Below are 20,336 nucleotides of genomic sequence, written 5' to 3'. Positions count from 1 at the left end.
GTTTCTTTAATGCAGAGACTCCTCTTTAGAGGTCTATTTTATGCACTTAATCCACGTTTGATTGGCAATCCTTTTTGTGTTTTAATGTACATACGTTTTTAGTTGTGCATATGTGCGTCTGTTCATTCCTTTATGTGTATCCCTGTGTGTGTTGCCTATAATTGTCTGACTACATCATTTCCTTGTGTCAGGGGGATAAAGGAACAGGCAGACCCCCCAGACGGCAGGTTTAAAACCTTTACGGCTACACGCAGACCTCTGTTATTTGAGCTGGCCGGGTGACAGTGATACAGCGCTCGGCGTCAGAGGACAGCGTGCTTTTCCTCCCTGTAGTCTTCATCCAATTTCATTTGCCTCTGACTTTTTGTTCAAGTTGATTTTTTTAGCCACTTCCACTTTTCCTTGTTCTTCCTGCATCTCTTCTCCTTAACCTTTGTGTTCCCTTTTCCTTTAGATCTGTCCTTTCACCATTTCCTGTGCCTTAGCACATCAGTTCACTCAGCTCTTTGTCTATTATCTATTTATCTTTCTATTTTTATATCTATTAATATGTATATTTGGTCTCTCCCAACCAAAATGATTCGATGATTCTATGCTTCTATAATTTTAGTTTTAGTTAATTGGCCCTTGAAGTGTCATCCCTGCCCCTCCTCTGCTCCCATCTCCATCCATGGTTTCTCCTCCCAGTCTCACCAGACTCCTTCACCCGGTGTAGTTTGTCCTGTTTGTCTCTTTGGCCCCTATTTGTCCATCTGCCCACGTGCAGGAGTCTCTCATTCCCCAGACGGTTTAAGTGACAGTATCAAGAGCCTTAGGGATGTCTGCTTTCCATTCCAGTGGCTTATTGTGCTTGAGCTTAGAGTATTTATTACAGATTTCCTCTCCCTAATCCTCGTCAGACTGAAGCAATCTTTGCAGAAGGTACATGTAGTCTGATCAGTGCTAGGAATTGGAGAGGATCAATCATGCTCAATGAGACTAGATTTTTCTGTGATTTTTCACTGACAAACTTTTTACGTTAAATAATAAATACAGTTTTCTCAAGCTTGGTCACATCTGGACGGATCTGTAGGGCAAGGGTAGAAGTTGCATCCTCCACAATGAAATTCCTGCCAAATTGCAAGTCCTGTGAGTGAGGTCTTTAAGATGAGCAAAATGTTTTTCTTACTGACTTTCCTATTCTCAAAAATGGCTGGAAAGTTTCGACTAAGTGTTTCAAAAGTATTTAAGAGAATTTAGGGATGTGTTATGTGAAGCTTTAGCCCAACTTTTTAGCATGCAAACTTTCATAACTAGAACCGAGTTTATATGGAAGTCTGTGGATTTTGCTGTGTTACCAATAGAGAGCTCTTGTCAACTTATTTTAGGCAGACTTCAGGTCAAGACTATCATTTAAATTTAGACCCCTCTGTGGATGTGTCTACCTTTGAGCTGTGTTTAAATTCCAATTGTAGGCAACAGAGATCTGGCTGGTATTGTCAGTGGAGCCCAAAAAATGGACACCTACTGCTTGGCTAATTAAATTGCGATGAAGTAAATTCCATAAAATGACTAAGTCTCTATTAGGTGTAATGGGAGCTTAAACACTTGGCTGATATATAGACACAAAATTCAGAGCCTGAAGTTCAGATGTCCTCATCTCAAGCCTTGTGTTGCTTGGACACACAGTGTGACGGTATCAGCAGTAAATCTCCTTTCTCTGTGTCTCTGTTAAATGGCTTTGCAGATGTAATTATGCCAACTTAGCTGTAGCTATAGAGGTTGTGTAGCACACATGTAACCTATGGAATGCATAAACCACTTCAGAATCCTTGTATGTGATTTAAGAACGTAGGAGCTGTGCTGGATTCGACAGAAAGTTGACTATCACAGAATCTCCTGCAATGACCAGTAACAGATGTATGCAGAAGATCATTAAACAGCAAGCATGTAACAGTGTTTCCCCCAATTATTTTTTTTCAAGCTTCCAACAATTTGTGGCTTGACTGTGCTCTGCCAACAAAAAGAAATGTCTACACATACTTCTTAAGACCTTCCAAGCATGAATCAGATGGAACTGGCACAACAGTCTTTTTCCTGAGCCTGCCAAAAAGCCTTAAACCAAAGCTGATGATTTCTCTTCTTGCCTTGTTTGTCCTGAAGTTGCTGATGCTGAAGCCTAATAATCACAATTTAATTTATGTTAAACATTATTGACCTTCTCATTGTTGACATGCGAACTAAACAACAGGCTCGTGTATGCCCTTCTGTCACGGGGATATTGGATGAGAATGAAGGGAATAGTTGGTCGTTGGCCGTGTGGGAGCTTAGACTCGCTCAAAACATTTACATTATGGTAAATCTTGTAGAAACCGTTGAGGCGAATTAAAAAAATGCTTTTCCTCATGGAAGTGTGAAAAAAGCAGCAGAGTCTGCGGAGGAAATCGTATGCATGTGGTTATTCCACTCGCTTAGATAATGATGGGAGAATCCCGCTCCAAGGCACACGAACCCTTGTGAGGAGCTTCGGAACAGAAAGGGATTGGAAACATTGGAGATTATATGAGGAAGGGTTTGTGTGCCATAAGGTTCTCACGTTTTGCTCTGCCTGTTTCAGGTTATCAAATAAAACATATCATCTCCATTAGCAAACTTGCTTCTTACAGCTGATTAACCTATCACAACTATTAGGAAAAACACCCTTGCAAAACACGAGTTGTTCCAATTTTTAGATGCCTTGATATCAAAACCATTTATTTAATGTAACTTCTTCTGAAGGGGGAAAAAGAAGGCAACCGATGGGAAGGAAGAACAAAGCAGTGAGTTGTGGAGAGCTGGAATGTCCACACTTCCGTCCAGATGCCGTATTTTAGCAATGGAGTAGTAATGTATTTGGTACAGAGTTTATTTAGCAGAGGTGGTTTGTTTTGTGGGTTTTTTTTTTTAAATAATATACTTTTGTTGTTCACATCCTTACTTTCTTGGTGAAGGTCAGTTAATTGTAATAGCTGTTTACTTGTTCTTCTGGGGTCGTGGCATGTGGCCTGGTTTCAGAGAACTGCTGGCTTCTAGTCCTGGAAAAGTAACTCTTCTCATCAACAGCTGTTGCCAAAAAAATCCCTTTGGGCCTTTATTTCTTCAGACTGCTTTATCTCTCTTATAAATTCGGCAAATGTTGATATTCTGTGGTTTTTATTTGCTTCAGATTATATATACTACATTGTTTTTAAAGTGTGTGTTTTACTTAGCTGCCAAATGCTTTTCATTGCCAGTGCAGTTTAGCAGATGGGTTCGAAGGGTTCAATTAAATGTAATTTGGGCTTCCAGTTTTCTTCCATCGTCTTCACATGATTCCTTAAATCAACATCAACATTTTCCAAGGCTTTGCAGTAATCCTATGGTTTGCTTTTTTTCTAATAATTTCATCATTTAGTCATACAGCATTTGGAAAACGCTATATTCTGATTTTACATTTGTTATGTACCATTGTTGATTGGCGGTTTTGAAGAATAGATGTGACGTTTAAAAACGCTGTAATATTGCTATTTTAATCCATTATTCTCAGCTTTTAGTAAATGTTAGATTCTCAGAGTGCTTGCAGTTCTTTCAAATTTTCTTTCCCGATTAGATAATTCTTAAGGGTTAATTATGGGATCCGACAGAGTCGCTATTGAATGCTTCCTTGACATAGTTTGGACCTTGGCTCCTCCCAAGTTCCCGGTCCTACTGTTTCTTACTGAGTAATATCTTTGAAAAGCGTGCAGCCCATCGGAGTGACCTGGGATCGGAGTGGCCTCCCGCGGCTGCAGGAGCGTCAGGTACAGAACAGCGCAGGGGCCCGTGTGCTGGTCAATGCGCAGCTGCCGGTCATCAAACTGGAGGCTTTGGGCTGTGTTTTCGTGATTTCACATCCATGTCCAGGATTTACCTTTTACAACATCCTCAGTGAGTGTTTACTGAATATATCGCTTCCTAAAACGAGTTTTTTTGTGTGACTTTGTTGACGGTCATTCAATGTAGTTGCTGTTGCTACCTTGTTCACCTGCTTCAGGAGCGCCACGTTATTGTTTGCTTATCTTGTCCCGTCTTCTCACCTCCACATTTTGGTTGGTACAGTACCAGAATCCATCTTTTCCATGTTGTTGGTAGGTGTTAGAGACATGGGGAGAGGTGAGATGTCTTGCAGGTCTGGACTAGACTAAGCCTTGTAGCACAGGAACGTGGCAGTAACTCTCCCTAGTGACCCGCTTCAATTTCTGTGCTGAAGCATTTTCTCTTTTTACACTGCAATGGTGTTTAGCATAAAGTAATATTTTTTCTTTCTCTTGTCCGTGAGTTGTGGTGCAGGCAGATATTTTGCTGAAGACATTAATTTCATCTGGTTTCGAGAATATCAACGTAACTGTTAACACTGGCAGCTTTGTGATTTGTATTTTCGTATGGGCTGGTTTTGATATCCGTGGACTTGTTGTAGCACTGTTTCATGCCCAATTTCATGCCAGGCTTTGAAACACAGAAGAATTATGGTCATAAATATTGCCCGTATTCTACGAATTAAGCAGATGCAGTATGTAACTTTTCTTTGGTTTGGTTTCTGTTCATATTTGGATGTTACTTGACACTTGAGCTAGTAATCAAACATGCCAGTGTTAGTATTATATTTTTATTATGAAAAACGAGCTCGGTTGTTGCCGCGTGTTATCCGTGCCTTCTTTTGAGCCACTGACCTGTTTTTTCTTAAGTTTACTCCACATCTCCTGCCTTAAAAAGTATTGTTGCCGTGGTGAAAAAGTGCAAAAGCATGTTACAGAGCTTCAGGGGCTGGAATGAATCCAAGAAAGAAAAAAGGCTGATTACTGAATCAGAAAAGTGGGGGTGATATTTTACAAGCAGACTGATGGAATCTGTTCCCTCCTGACTAGAGAACTGGAGGGTTATTGGGTAGTTCTTTCTGAGAAATTATTTCTCTACAAATACGACTATGGTTTCTAATAATAATCATGCTTATTTATGACTTCTCAAAGTTTGGCGGTGATATTTGTGTGGCCTTGAAAGGAGAGACGAGAAGAAAGTGCTAGGTTATGTAATGCATTAGCATCCCAGGGAGACCTGTATAATATTAATAAGATTTTCGGTAGAACACAATATTTCATTTCCATTTGCATTTCTGATTACAGTGTCTACAGTTTTACATTGCAACTTATGGAGCGATGTGGTTTTTAGTTATAACCTATTGGCAGCGTAGTGCGATCTGCCTTTATTCCTTACAATAAGCCTCCATGCTCTTTACCGAAGGCATAGCTCAAGTTAGAAAACACAGAGAAGAAAAATGCTTTTCTGTGACAAGAAGAATCTCGATCATCAGGGTGCATTTAGAGTGAGTTTTGTTGAACATTTTAAGTTGGAAAGGTCTGGAAGTCCTGCTGAAAGAGTCCACTGGTTTTCTTCTCAGTATCTACTCAGTTACGCTGGCTGAGGTGTTTGCCTGTTAAATGAGCCTGGGGAGCAGATTTGGCTGAAGAACTACCAAAAAACGTTTTTTTTGAACGATTGTTTTTTGAACGATGGTTTTGAACGATTTGTTCTGTTTGTCTTTCAGCGATGTGCATTTTGTAAGCACCTTGGAGCCACTATCAAATGCTGTGAAGAGAAATGTACCCAGATGTACCATTACCCCTGTGCTGCTGGAGCAGGCACGTTTCAGGATTTCAGTAACTTGTCCCTCCTTTGTCCAGACCATATTGATCAGGCTCCTGAAAGATGTAAGTACTCAGTAATCAAATAATACAATTAGTACCAGGTTTTATGAAAACTGCTCTGTGGTAGGATCAGCTTAAGGGCACGTTTAGACCTATTTTCCTAGTTCGCATATCCAAGAATTCATGTGTGTTCAGGTATGAGAAAGATGCAAGTTCATACTCTTCTGTTTTTAAAGACTGACAGTGTTGCGCTGAGAAGTTAGTTGTGTTTTTTTGGTTTTTAATGACAGAACATGGGAAGGGTTTACTCATAAGGCTTGTCTTCCATCAGGTTTTAGTTCAAATCGATAGGCTTGCTTACTTGCCCTAACTCAAGTTAGAGCACCCATACTGCAAACACTTCAGCTAAGTGATAGGTTTAGATCTGTTTTAGGAGCCTTATTTTGTACTTGTTCCAAAGAAGAATTGATCCTAAAGCTCTCAGTTTTATCTTGAGGGGAATAAAACTGTTTCTTTTGGGAAGACTTTATTAAGATTTAAAATGAATGTCTTTTTGTTACAAGAAGATTACTTGAGTATATCAGAAAACCAAGTGAAAGAGGTAGTTATTAAGTATATTAATTAAATTTGAATTTCATAAGAATGATCAAGTTTTTTCTGCGTAAGAACTACTGAAGAATCTCTCGGCTTCATTAGGTTCATTGAATTGTTCATAATTTTGAACGAAATAATAATTGAAAAAATGATTTCTCTGTAGCAAAGGAAGAAGCAAATTGTGCAGTGTGCGACAGCCCTGGAGACCTCTTGGATCAACTTTTTTGTACTACCTGTGGCCAGCACTACCATGGGATGTGCCTGGACATACAAGTCACACCTTTGAAAAGAGCAGGTTGGCAGTGTCCCGATTGCAAAGTGTGCCAGAACTGCAAGTAAGTGGGACTGAAAGGACAGGGAGGAGGACGGCATGAGATCTATACACTCTGATTTTAAAACATCTATTTATTTGCCCAGATATATCTGTACGATATTATGTTAAGTGGCTGAACAAACCCTTGTGCTGGGAGCGTTGTTATAAACAAGCTGAGCTGGAACTCCAGCACATTATACCCCCATCGTTATAATTCTCTTGGCAGGTTCTGGAGAACAGCAAAACCTTCTGCCTTTTTCCTCCTTTTATACAAGAGGATTTTTCTCAAATTTACCAGATTAACAAATCAGTCTGGGAACCTGACGTTTGGGCTGGGCATGTACCATGTACCAGGGAGGTCCCTTGCATTAGGCCCTCTCTTCTATTTTGTAATATCTTTCAGAGGCAGTTAATGAGTCATTATGAAAACAAAAACGTGGCTTAGTTTAGCAAAGAAAAGAAGTGACATGAGTGACCATGATTGAATTGTTACACCAGACAAACAGTGAGGCAATGAAATGTAATTGTTGCGTTATTATAAGGGTTCAGTTAGAAAACTCCAACTGCTTGTATGCTTGTTCTCATATAACCCAATCCGATGGGTGCTGCAGGGTGCTTGTGGTTGCTTGTTGTGGTTTAAAGGCCTTACTAGAAAAGAAATAAGGATTTTGTCCAGCTTTAGTCATATCAGCTGGGACAGTATGAAGGAAAAAAGCCACTTCACTACTGCCTTGCGTACCTGCTCAGCCAGTGCTTTGCTGCTTTCCAAGCAGCACACTTGCCATTTCGGATTCACCCACTTTAAAGGTTGTTCCGTGATACCGCCCAGCCGATAGCAAATGCCAGCAATGAAGTTACAATAGTGAAGCACATTCTAAAAGGTATCCCTAAAAACGTCATACTGGGTGATCACCGTATTTGCTAACAAACCCTCTTTCTAGTGGAAAAGCAGAAGAAAATGTGATGTTTTCACACCTGTTACCTTACGCAGGTTGGCAGTTTTATGCCAGTGTTGAAGAACGACATTTTAAGCATATCTCCATGCAAAGAGAGAGCTTTTACTGTTTTTTAAAATACCAGGTCTCCCAGGTAATGAACATACTTAGTGTATGTGATGCCTTATATTGTGAACTTACCCAGGTAAATCTTGTTACCTACTTATTTATTAAATTAATTTATTTAAACTAAGGCAAAACACAATGCATTTAGATATTTAGATACTACCAAACTATGTGTCTTGTTCTCTGCAAATTTATTGTATCACTGAAATTTGTGCTGGAGCTCTGTAATACATGTATACAGCTCTGTAGACTGTAGGAAAACTGAGATCTCTAATGTTTGTTTGGCTCTTGCAGTCATATTGTTTAACATTGCAGGTGCTCCGATAGTCAGAGGTGATGGCTCATTTTCTTCTTTGGAAAAAATACTGTCAGGCTGTTTGTAGGAACAAGTACAATTGCATCTTCTTTTCAAAAAGAAATAAAGTACATGTTGCAGATTTTGAACTGATCTCGGTACAGAAAGGCCAATAAATCTGCCTATATGTGTGGACTGATTTCTAGAAGTTGGAATGGTTGCAGAGGCTCAGCACTTGTTAAAGTAATCATAGTGGTCTTAATTCATACTTAAAAATTTGAAGGCATTATCTTTGGAGCTGTTGGTAAGTGATATTCATATATTTTCATGTGCTCAGCTATGTGTCTTCTTGTTTAAACTTTCCATTAAATAGATGTTTTTGTTACAGCTTCTTTAAATAATGTTACTTTTCATAGACATTCTGGGGAAGACAACAAGATGTTGGTGTGCGATACATGCGACAAAGGCTACCATACTTTCTGTCTACAGCCAGTTATGGACGCTGTGCCAACAAATGGTTGGAAATGTAAAGTAAGTCGAAAGGTTTCAGAATAATTCCTTGTCATTATAGGGTCCCAAATTTTGTTATCCACGTTATGCTGTTCTAGGTGTATTGTGAACTGCTGTTGCTTGTAGTTTCTGAAGGAATCCCGTTTGTGTTTCATCATGAGGCCTATGTAGGATAGTAAATCAGTCCCTATGGGGGACAAGAGAAGTGGAGGATCCAGACAGAAGTAGATAACCTACACTTAATCAAAGCTGCCCTAATGATGTAGTGTAAACTAAAATGTATGCAGTAGCATATGTAATCTATACTCAAAGGCTCTCTAAGTTCAACTACTTCTGGCTCAAGGGTTCCTTTGCATTTCAGGAGGCCAGGATGAATTTGTTGTTTTATCAGTAACTTTGTAAGTGTAAGTAATAATAAAAATATTATTTCAGCATAACCATGAGACTCACTGTACATGAGATGTATGTAATTTCGTAGTTGGTTTGTGGCAGTCATAAGATGATGACTGAGGTTAGGAATAAAGAAGTTTGGTCTCGTAAGAAACAGCCTCCCTGACTTTCAAGTCAGGGAGTAATGTAAGGAAACTGTTGTTGGTGTTGCACAGGATCTTCATGCTCCATTATCAGATCCTGGATAATTTGTTAATATAATCAAGGACAGAAACTTTCTTTAATTTAATTCAAAACAGGAAAATGTCAGTTAATGGCAGTGCTATCACCTTGTGAAATATCATAATTAACAACTAAATTCTTGTGATCTCTAGAACTGTAGAATATGTGCTGAGTGTGGTACACGAACAAGTTGTCAGTGGCACCATAATTGTTTGGTATGTGACAGTTGTTACCAACAGCAAGACAACTTATCTTGTCCTTTCTGTGAAAAACTGTGCCTCCAAGACTTCCAGAAAGATATGTTGCATTGTCACATGTGCAAAAGGTAAGAACCCTAATTTTTGTTAAATTGTACTAAAATGCCTAAAGCTTATGGTGAGCTGTATGACGTAGATGCATTTCTGTGTAGGGTGTGGGCTGTGTTTGGTGTACAATGCTATAGGATCTTGTTGCACAACGTCTTGATCCTTCAACCCTAAATACAATGAACAATAGTAGCTAATCTTATTTTAATCTTAGCAAATAAGTATTAATTGGCAGTTAACTGAGCTATACGGAGAAATATGTGCTGCTGCTTTGCATGTTGAATCTATTTTGTGAGTAAGCAGACTAGAAGAGTCGTCATCCTAAATTTAAAGACTTGTATAAACAGGATTGTTTGCAATAGTCTGTTTTTGTTAATTTTTCAAGTAGGTGTTCTCTATTTAATTTTATGGGATTTGCTATGCCAGTAATTGAAAGAAAAGCACTACTGAGAATCTTGTAAGAATGTAGACTGTTTCATATTCAGTGCTATTGTATCTTGCTGCGCAATGTCTTCATATGGCTGTACACGTTGTGGTGTCCAATTGGCTTTAATGACAGTTTAGTTCACGTTTAAATTTGTTCACTGCTTGATATATTGATGTGTCATGCTTATTTCTCTAAAATACTCCATAATAAAGCATTGGTCACGCAATTTTTTATTTTCTCAGAGGAATGGAAAACACTGCTGTTTCTTGATTTTTTTACTAGGATACTTTATATTTTTATTATTAAGATCATAGTCACACTAAATTAATCTCTCCAGGTGGATTCACGTAGAATGTGACAGATCTCCAGGTAGTGAATTGGAGTCTCAGTTAAAAGACTACATCTGCACTCTTTGTAAACAAGGAGAAGGAGATCAGACTCAGTCCTCTGATATCGTGGACACTTCTGAACTCATTCCTGAACCTGACAGTATAACAGGTAAGCAAATGTAATCTTTATATTTCCAAAATGCTAACGACAAATATAAATATCTGCAGCTGTCTCACTAAGTCTTTGGTGAACCAGCCAAACTCATGTTCTACTCTGTGAAGTTCATCTATTCGTTTATTTAGCAGCAGCTTCTCGAGCAATCCATGGCTGAGCTGCCTTCTCAATATGCTTTCTGGCTTCAGGACCCTGAATTAGGGTCTAAATTTTGTGTGTTCAAACTGATGTTTTGCGTAAATAAATCATTCTCTTTGATGTTAGCCTGTATATGTCAGTGCATGCCTTTTGTGAGCAGTGAAGAAATGATGAAAAAGATGATCCCGGAGGAAAGGCAGTGGCAGTAAATAAATGTATGTAGATGATCAGAAAAGCTCTGTCAGTGAACATGTGCGCTTAAGTTAGGAAAAAGTGGTGACTTCAACCTTTGAAACTCACTTGCATTCTGAAAGGTTGGTAGAGGCTGCGGGACTCCCAGGCAGTGTATTTGGAAGATTTAGGAAGATACCCAAGTAGTATCCAAAACTTAACACTGGAAAAACTCCCAGTCTTCTACTGAAGACCCTTTTGAATAAGTAAGAGGTTTATTTGAAAGGCTGAAGTTGGAAGTAATAGTTCTGTTCGGATTTCTAGCTAGTAGAAGCACTGATAAGCATCCTCTTCTCCCCAAGGAAGAACAGAACTGTCATCTCAACTAGTAGGAGTAATCTGGAGCTATTACATCAGAACAGTCATGCCGTGTTTTATACCCAGGAGAGCACTTTTGTACATTAAAATCAGATTTGGAGCCAATATACATGATCATTTCCTCAAAGTTGAAATATCGCTTTAAAGTTGGCAGAGTCTGAGATCAGTTTTGAGGTGCTAAAAGTAGCATCACCTAATAGTTCCTGGCTTTTCGAACTTTAAAGAGACTTTCCTGAACAGAAAGCTGTATTTGTTTGACTTTTTTTGTGCTTACATCCGTGAAGGATCTGTTGCTTTTGACTTAACACGTAGCATATTCTTTGTTTTTCGTGCTCCTACTTTGTCTAGTGCATTTTAATGAATTTTCTTAACTGAAAAATCTTTTACACAAAGAAAAAAAATATGTATTTCCTGTTTCTGTGCTCTATAACGATACTGTCAGCCAAAGAAGCACTCGGTAGCACCTTTTCCATGCAAATTCCTTTATTTAATGTGGGGAACTTACAGATTTAACATACTGTAGTTCTAAAGTGGCAAAATTTAGTTTTCATGTTGTTGAACAGGTAAGTTCAAAATCAGTGTTCCAAGTGCTGACAGTAGACGGAACCTCATATCTATGCAATAAGCCATCATAGTATTTGTATAAAAATTTGCAGCCTTCATGCTACATTTTGTGTTGAATCTAGCAGACTGGAGTTTGAGAAAAGACCCTGTGTATCGCTCAGGTAATGCAGGATTCTGTGACTGGGTAAATTCAATTGTCACGATTAGTTGTATATGATTGCTTTACAGACATTTTTCGGTGTCTGAAAGATAAAATAGCTTCAGCATTAATGAGAAAAAGACTCTTAATCTTTAGGGAGTATTATATAGTCTCCGTAACCTTCTAATTGACCTGATTTGTCGTAACTCCTGTCATACCGTTAAATATTGTTCTCTTTAGCCAAAAGGTCAAACGGCGACAGGAACTACTGACGACAGAGTAATAGAATAAACATCTTATCAATGTTGATAAATTCTTTGCATCTCTTTAAGCTTGTACAAGTGAAATGGAAATGGAAAGTGGTGGAGAGGATGTGACATTTCAGGAGCAGCCCATTCCTGGTGATGGCCCTGGTCAAGAATCAGCTGTTGGGTGTGTCACAGACGGTAAGGAAGAGTTTTGCAGTCTGAGAAAATGCCAGTACCGAACCTTCAGAACCCGTTTCCATTCAGTAACATTTGTGATAATTTGTGAATTGAAAAGGAAAGAGTGCCTGGAAATGGTAGGAGAGAAATTGCAAAAATTCTACTATCTGGACTCTTAAGCAAGAGTGTTAAGTTTTTTGCTGAAGAACTATTCTTTTGGAGGCAAAGGTAGACTTCAGAATATTTGTGGAGGAGAGAATTGTTTCACTTGTTTGGTGAGACTGGCTTTCTCCAAAAGCTGGAAATATAGTTAAATGCTTTTGTACACTGGTGGTTTATAGTAAAAACCACTGTTTGTTACTGTTTAAATACAGTGTCTCACACTTTCTCTTCAAGTCTTTTTTGTTTGTAGGTGCGAATAACTGAATTGGATTAATTACCCTCATTTCTTGGGGTGCCACGCTATAGAACTTCTTTCCAGTTTATGTGCTTCGTGGTTGTAATTTCACAAGTATCTTTGGTTAAGGATTTTTTCTTTTCTTTTTTCCCCTTTGTAAATAAAGATAATTTGTTTAATAAACAAATATCCAGACAGGGTGTGCTGCAGTAGCTGATCATTTATGTTCTGGGAATAAATGCATCTTCATACACATGAAATACCAGCCAAAGAAAAGGATACAAATAGAATGGTTTCTGGCTCAAGTCCTCTAAATGCATAAGCGACTGATGGCAAAGAACTTTCCAGTATGTCCCATCCACCTCCAGCCAGTGCTGGAGGATGGTTGTTCTAAGTCAGTCGAGAAACCTGCATTTAAAGCCAAAGCAAAGAAAAATATCTTGCAGATTAGCAGCGATCAACTCAGTTGTGCATCACAGCCTGTGGTGTAAGGGCGATTTAAAACTACCAGTGAAGACAGATTCATAATAAAATGCTGGGCTTTGAACTGTGGTGGCTGAGGAGGTTGTAGCAGTGTGAATTTAAGAAGAGTGTTAAGCGTAATAGAAAGTAAGTGGCCTGTGAGAGAATCAGGGTCCGTCAGAAGAAGACCTGAAAAACCAAATTCAGAGCAAAGAACAGGGTTCTCCATGGAATGGAGACAAGACACTGGAACTCCTTGGTGAAGAAAGTAGTGAATGAAAGGTGCTCGATTTGGGTCACTGGAAGGCTAGACAAATATTTTTGAAAGAAATCCATGACATTAGTAAATTAAAAACCAGCTCTGAATATTTTTATTTCAGGTGGCTTCCTAAGGTCTGAAAGAGTGATAGGAGGGAAATGTTTTCTTGGTTTGTATTTGTCCTGTTCTTCTTAGCTGTCTGCTTTTTGGAAGTGTTGGAACAGTTGCTTAAAATACATTAATTTATGCTAGCATACATCTTCAATATGCAGAAATGAAAAAGGAGAAGCTGCTTTTACCTGCCTACCTGGAAATGTGTGTTCAGATTCCTCAAAAATTAACCTTGGATCTGCTTTCTTGTGATTTACTCTGCCATGTTTCCAAGGAAGAAAAATAATGATCAGACAGTGGGAATATATACTAAAAACATAGACTACTATAAATGTAGGTATGAAGAAAGAGATTTATGAAGTATATTTTAAGCTACGTATTAAATTCACGTCAGTAAAGTGATATGTACTTGGTGTACTTGATGTGTAGCAAGTACACTTGTTGACCAGTACACCTGTGTAAGTTTTTCTTTTTTGCGCTGAGCCTTGAATGTGGTTGTTCTTAGTTACAGGCACATCACCAGAAGAAAAGGCCGCAGAACTGGAAACAGAAGCCTCTGTCGAAATTAATTCAGCTGAAATGGAAACGTCTCCTAAAAAGGCGGCAGGATCTGGTGACAGTCAGCCTGAGAAAATGCTGGAAGCGCCGGAAGGTGTTCAAGCTGTAGCACAGAAGGAGTCAGACAAACAAGCGGAAGAGATGCAGCTACCGCAAGGTAGTGGGGAGGGATCAGAAGTACCCACAGTAGACTCTCGGTCTTCAGTACCTGAGACCGTAACTGTGACGCCAGACATACAGGAGACTGAAAGTAAAGGAGATATTTGCATCCCCGTAGAACAACAACTGGAAATAATAACAGTGCAGAGAGATGTAGAAAAAGGAGAAACGCATGAAAAGTCAGAAACACCAGCTCTTCTAGAAGTAGAAACTACTTCTGCAACTGAAAGTGTTGCAAATAGTTCACCAGTTGGAGACAAACCCGTAAAATCACCAGCTGAGACTTACCCCTCGCTTCCCCCATCAGTTAATATAAACAAGACAAATGTGTCTTCCTCGCCAGATGTTTCGATAGACTTGCATTCTGCACGGGACGTACAGCACGGCCAGCCCCCCGCTGTGCCTCCCGCAGCTGGATCCGCCCTCCCAACCACCTACATATCAGTCACTCCAAAAATCGGCATGGGGAAACCAGCCATCACCAAGCGCAAGTTTTCTCCTGGAAGGCCCAGATCAAGACAGGTAAGCATGTAGAATATTTCGTTAGATATTTATGAAGCACGTAGTTTGAATTTCAGTATAATGCATTAAATTCACCTGGTTTTTAGAACTTTTTTGTTATAGATGCCCCATCCCTGGGAGTGTTCAAGGCCAGGTTGGATGGGGCTCTGAGCCCAGGTCTAGTGGAAGGTGTCCCTGCCCAGGGCAGGGGAGTTGGAACTAGATGAACTCGAAGGTCCCTTCCAACCCAAACCATTCTATGATTCTACGATGCGTTCTCCTACATCAATGCATGGTGTTTTTACTTCCAGAAAATAGTTTCACGTTAAATAATTGTAAGGCCAGACATCATAAAGGTGCTCTAGTGAGAATTAAAGTTTCTTTCAGCTCATGCTTAGAGCAAAATAAAATAAAATTTGTTGTATTTTTAATATAATTTCATCTAGATGTTCCTGCTCGGGCAGGGGCGTTGGACTAGATGATCTTTCGAAGTCCCTTCCAATCCCTAACACTCTGTGATTCTGTGAATACATACGCTACAAATGCAGATACACATAATGCTGTGCCTTTTAACTTACCTCGTATTATTTTTCATATACGTATTTATTTTGACTAGTACTTTCAAAGTATATTAAAATTTCTTAAACTGGCTTTACAGAAAAGCCCGCTACAACTCTGTTTCCATCATGCTGCCAGATATTTTTCTGATAGACATTTTTAATGATGGTGTAAATAATTTCGTGGTTTTCTTACATTAGCAAATATCATGTGAGAACTGAGTGGTACAAATCGTCATGGTTTGACTAGGATTAAATTTGAAAAGTGAAAAGAATCCTCAGATCTGTCGCCTTCTGCAACGTCTTGCTCTATATTCGAGTCGCGTAGTTGCGGGGAAAATGGTTTATCAATCTGTAGGATTTATTTTGTGTTTGCAAAATTCTACACGAAAGTTATGTCAGTGCGACAAATTAGTGTTTCATTTTTGTTCTCATCACAATTAATTTTTAGTCTTTGGGACTTCTAGGTTGGTGATTTCATGCTTTTCTGAACTTAATGTTTAAAAAGCTTTTTATATATGGAACGCTTCTTTCCTTTTTTCATGTTCAAAATTATTGGTTCTTAAGAAAATATATGAGAGAGTGTTCTGAAAGGGTTGAGAGTATATGATAAAGGTAACAAACATAAGCAGTTAAATTTGGAAGGTTTTAGACCAGGGGTGTCAAACTCATTTTCACCCGGGGCCAGATCAGCCTCTCGCAGTTGCCTTCAAAGGGCCCAATGTAATTTTAGGACTGTACAAATGTAGGAGTAGTTACATTCATACAGTCCTAAAATTACGTTGGACCCTTTTGAAGGCAACCGCAAGGCTGATGGGGCTCCCGGTGAGGATGAGTTTGACACCCCTGTTTTAGAGTATCTCTGGTTTTGTGGGGTTTTTTTTCTCCTCATACACAAACATGCATAAAAATAATTTTTCTTAATACTCTGCACTGTCTTAAAAATTAAATTGATTTTCTCAGTTTATCATGCAAATTGTAAAGGGCTTTGATTCTTAGGTAGTCTAAAATGAGTTCAGGTTTTCTTTTGGGGAAGTTTCTTTGTCTTCTTTTGTGTTCCAGTAAGAGCTGTATTTATTTTTCTGTGCTATTTGGAACCAACATCATGATACTGGTAATAAAATTAGGTCACCACCTGAGAACCTGTTGAGGAAAACAGGAAGGTTGAACCGCAACTGTAAATACCTGTAGCAGAATAGATACACATCTTACCAAAAAAAAAAAAAAAAGGCTGTAAAAGTAGCAGTTTATATATTCTATGTACAGTAGAGTATAGACATTGATCTCTTAATATGTAGTGTGAGTAATGCAAATAAAACTGAGCCGAATTACGGTTTAGAAGTCAGGTGTAACACCAAATCCTAGCTGTGATGCTAAATCGATATAATCTGTTCAACAATTTGCACATTCTATCTTAAAATAAAAAGGTATTTAGCAGCTTAGCAGTACCTGTTGTAGAACTGGACTAGTTGCTTGCAAAATTCATGATCTGTCTTGTAAAAGTATGTTGGAAGTCTGTGAAGGTTTCTTTTGATTTCGATTACCGTCGTCTTGTACTTTAAACACCCATTGAGATGGAATGTGAAGGGAATAGCAATTTTCTGCTAAGAAGAGCATGGGCATACTTTGTTTTAAGTCCCAGTACACGTTCTTATTTTCAATTGATTATTCAGTTTTAGCACAATCGGCACCTGGTGGAAATCGGTGAAAAATTGTCTTAAGGACTGAAAAAAAAGACGACCCTGTGGATACTTGATTAGTGAAAAATAGACACTGTTTTCCTCATCTTCCACGTTTAACCTAAATTCAGCTTAACTAGCTGGTAGGGATTTGGGCTCGGGGATCTTTTTCAGACTCTTCATCAGTCTGTTTTTAATTTTGTTCATCTAATTTTCCATGTTGAGCATGAAGGATACAAGTCTCATACTTGAAAAAAAGAGAAGCGGCTTGTATATAGTAGACGTTTACTAAAACCAACTTTATTATTAGGACTTCTGTTTCCACTGAGTTTGGGAATTCTGTGTTTATTGTCCCGCAGTTAGATTTTTCTAGGTCACTGTGCAGTGAGGTATATATCATACTTGCAGAAATATATATATATATATATACACATATATATATATATATATATACACACACACACACACACCCCTGAAACAATGACAGAGCTATCTCTGGTGCTGTAAGTTCACCATGTTAACTTGGGCCTTTGCTGAGGGACTGAAACCTGTTGAAAAGCATCTGGAGACTATAAATAAGAGATTTAGAAATGTTCAGTTACAGGTAGGTGCTTTCCTTTTGAGCAAGATGTAATCAGGCAAATCCACAGTGGGTAAGGCATGTGGTTAAATGTTTTAGCTTTTGGATTGCACACAGAAATTGGTTTAGTGTTGGGGTTTTTTTCTTTGTTTTTGCTGTAAACATTCAGGTTTTTAAAAGAATTTTGTACTTTTCCAAATCGAGAGATGTGGATTGGAGCGGAAACCTCTAAATATATTTGATTTTCAAGGAACACTTTGCGTTTTTATCTAATTGAGCTCAATTTATGTCATCTTAAAAAATGCACTTGCGATTTTTTGTTAATATTTGTTCCAGTTCTCCAGAGAAAAAAAATGCTGATATTTGTGCCAGCACCCCTATATATATATATATATGTCTTCCTTTATAATCAACTCATTATGTATGATTTTAGAAACTGATTGATAAATTGGCAAAAGAAAGAAGCCTTCTAGCTGTAACTGTAATCTTCTTTCTGATGCTCTCTCCTACCTGCTATCAACGCTCCCCAGACACCTCATGTGCCGGGGTCTGGTTTGGTTTCTGCTACACGACAGTTCTCTGGGGCAGGTTCAATGGTTTTAATTTGTGTCCAAAATAGTTGTTTTCTCCCAATTCTGGCTTATGGAGGGGCTCATATTGGGCAGCTGAGCAAAGTGCTGCTTTCTGCCATTCTTTCTTATTTTCCATGCCAAGTGTGGTCCCACTGCTGAAGAAGAGGCATACGCTTAATTTAAAACATTTTAGCCTAACACAGTGTTTTGCTGTGTGTCTGTCCAGAGATGACCACATTGACCCCAAACAAGTAAAAAGTGTCCCCCACAATTCTGGAGGAAAAAAACCTTCTATGAAGTTATAGATGTCATGGTTCAGAATAAAGCAGGTCAGGTGTGGTTCTGGTGTCACTAAAGAGGAATTTCGTCTTCTTGAAAGCAGATTAATTTTATGAGTCTGAGGTCTGCCTCTTTCTGTTTAAAAAATAAGACTTAATGCTGTTGTGTCACTTGGTGTCAGGACTTGGATTACGCGATACAGATGTTATCTTGCAGCTGGATGAGTTCTTAGCGACCTTAAAGGGCAGTGAAATAGGAGAGAAAAGTTACACTAAAGAGCTTTGGGTTATTTTTATTGATTAAAGAGATTGTGGCTCCAATACTTGGTGAAGGTAACAGTGGCTCCACAGCAAAGGAGCTGTCATTGCAGAACTAGTTGCTCATCCAGGACTGCACAGGTTTGAAATAAATACTTTATAAAGAGTCAGGTTAGTCTGCAGAACCCAAAGACAAGCCACTCTGAATACGTAGTTTACATTGTTGGGATGTCCTGTAATGGATCCATTGTAATGGATTTATGGACCTGCATAGGAAGACGACTAGGAAAAAAATGGTCTGGATCCTGGATATATTGCTCCTCAATTTTGTAAGACACACGCTTCACTGGAGTCAGGGGAGTCCATGGAAAGGAATAGTTTCTGATTTGGATTTGTTTTCATTAAATTTAATGTATTGTGCCGGGCAGTAGGCTGAATGATTGTCCCTTCCTTCAAAACCTATTAATAGAATTGCTAGTCAAATATATTTGGATAATTATTCAGTTTTGCTATTAATTACAAAGCTATGCATAGTCCGAAGTGATTGCCTAGTAGTTTGCATTTGTAATAGGCTTCAGTGATGCATCTGCAACACCACCACATCACTCCTAGTTTGAGAGGACTAAAACCCATCTCACAAACCGTGAAGACAATATTCTGCTTAAAAAGGCTTCACAAGTCCCTTCCAGGGCTGCACTATTGATGTTGCTGTCGTGACAGCCCCTCTCCCCCCAGCATTTTTTGCAGCCATCACTGCTTGGGTTCAAAGCAACAAGAGAAAATCCATCTTCTAAACAGAAGGGGAGCTGTGTATAAATCAAAATATAGGTAGAGTTAGAATATAGATAGGTTAGAATACGCAGATTCTCCACCCTTACCTATAAACTGCAAATTTATGCCGGGGGCAGAACCACTCTTTGATCTTTTTCATATTTCTTTTTTTTCTAAAGTAGGAGTCTGAAATTATCACGTAAGTTTATTAATGACTAGTCTGACGTATGTCTAGTTTGAAATAAATCCTTCCAAGGAAAATGGGTACTTTGTTCTGTGGAGGTATACTTTAAATAGTATTTGGTATATTCTACGTATCTGAATTGAACAAATTTGAAATAGTTATCTTTGCTGTGCACTGTGCACTGGAAAGCATAATATGAATCGGTAAATGGAGCACATTACAACATGCGACACCCTAAAACTGGTAGGTAAAGAGTTGAGAATGTTCTGTAGAATAATATTGAATAAAAAATAGTAACTTTCTACTGTGTTTGTTTCACCATAAGTATTATTTTAGAATCTGTTCCATGGATAATACGATGGTTAGAGGTATTTAATTTTCATCATGAAGATATTGGTGATACTGTTATACGGCTCACTACAGATTTCTAGGTGTTTTTTGAGATTTTCTGAAATGATGCTGAAAAAGGCAAAGGACCGTGATGAGTTCAGATATATGTTCTTTCTTAGATATTATGGCTTTTTTTCTGTCTTGAATTACGTGGTACCACTAAGTATGTTGTTGTAGTGGTGGATGTTGAAAAAGGGTCTTTTTCAAGGATTAGTTTTTGTTACTGTTATTGATGATTTTTCTTGTAATGAGGGGAGCTATATTTTGAACAGATTAAATTTTGTTCACGACGCTAAAATGACATTAAATATGAAAATGCAAATCCAGGTTTGTGCGTTGGTGATTGCAGCAGATTTCATGAAGCGCTAAGCAGCTCAGCACAGTCAGTGGTAATTTAGTGAGATCTCCTGACCCTTCCTGACACTGGGTTTCCTTTTGTTATAATTTACTTGCAGCTGTGTTGTTCAGTTCCAAGGGCTCAAGAATATGATGGAGAATTAGAACTT

General features: G+C 38.6%; 1 protein-coding gene across 12 annotated transcripts in view; it reads left to right on the top strand.

The window, feature by feature from the left end:
* Window positions 1–20,336, top strand: part of KMT2C (lysine methyltransferase 2C) — a 199,161-nt gene that overhangs the window by 102,058 nt on the left and 76,767 nt on the right. For 10 of the 12 annotated variants that reach the window (XM_065627531.1, XM_065627539.1, XM_065627541.1 and 7 more), the window contains 7 exons: window positions 5,579–5,741; window positions 6,436–6,607; window positions 8,358–8,472; window positions 9,216–9,388; window positions 10,133–10,293; window positions 12,022–12,135; window positions 13,849–14,582. In XM_065627531.1, coding sequence (XP_065483603.1) covers window positions 5,579–5,741; window positions 6,436–6,607; window positions 8,358–8,472; window positions 9,216–9,388; window positions 10,133–10,293; window positions 12,022–12,135; window positions 13,849–14,582 — 1,632 coding nt within the window. The remainder of the gene's footprint in view (window positions 1–5,578; window positions 5,742–6,435; window positions 6,608–8,357; window positions 8,473–9,215; window positions 9,389–10,132; window positions 10,294–12,021; window positions 12,136–13,848; window positions 14,583–20,336) is intronic. The other 2 variants (XM_065627535.1, XM_065627534.1) reach the window with 1 other exon arrangement.

This window comes from Caloenas nicobarica, chromosome 2 (assembly GCF_036013445.1).
Source record: "Caloenas nicobarica isolate bCalNic1 chromosome 2, bCalNic1.hap1, whole genome shotgun sequence".
Lineage (NCBI taxonomy): Eukaryota > Metazoa > Chordata > Aves > Columbiformes > Columbidae > Caloenas > Caloenas nicobarica.
This window is presented reverse-complemented; position numbering and strand designations above follow the sequence as displayed.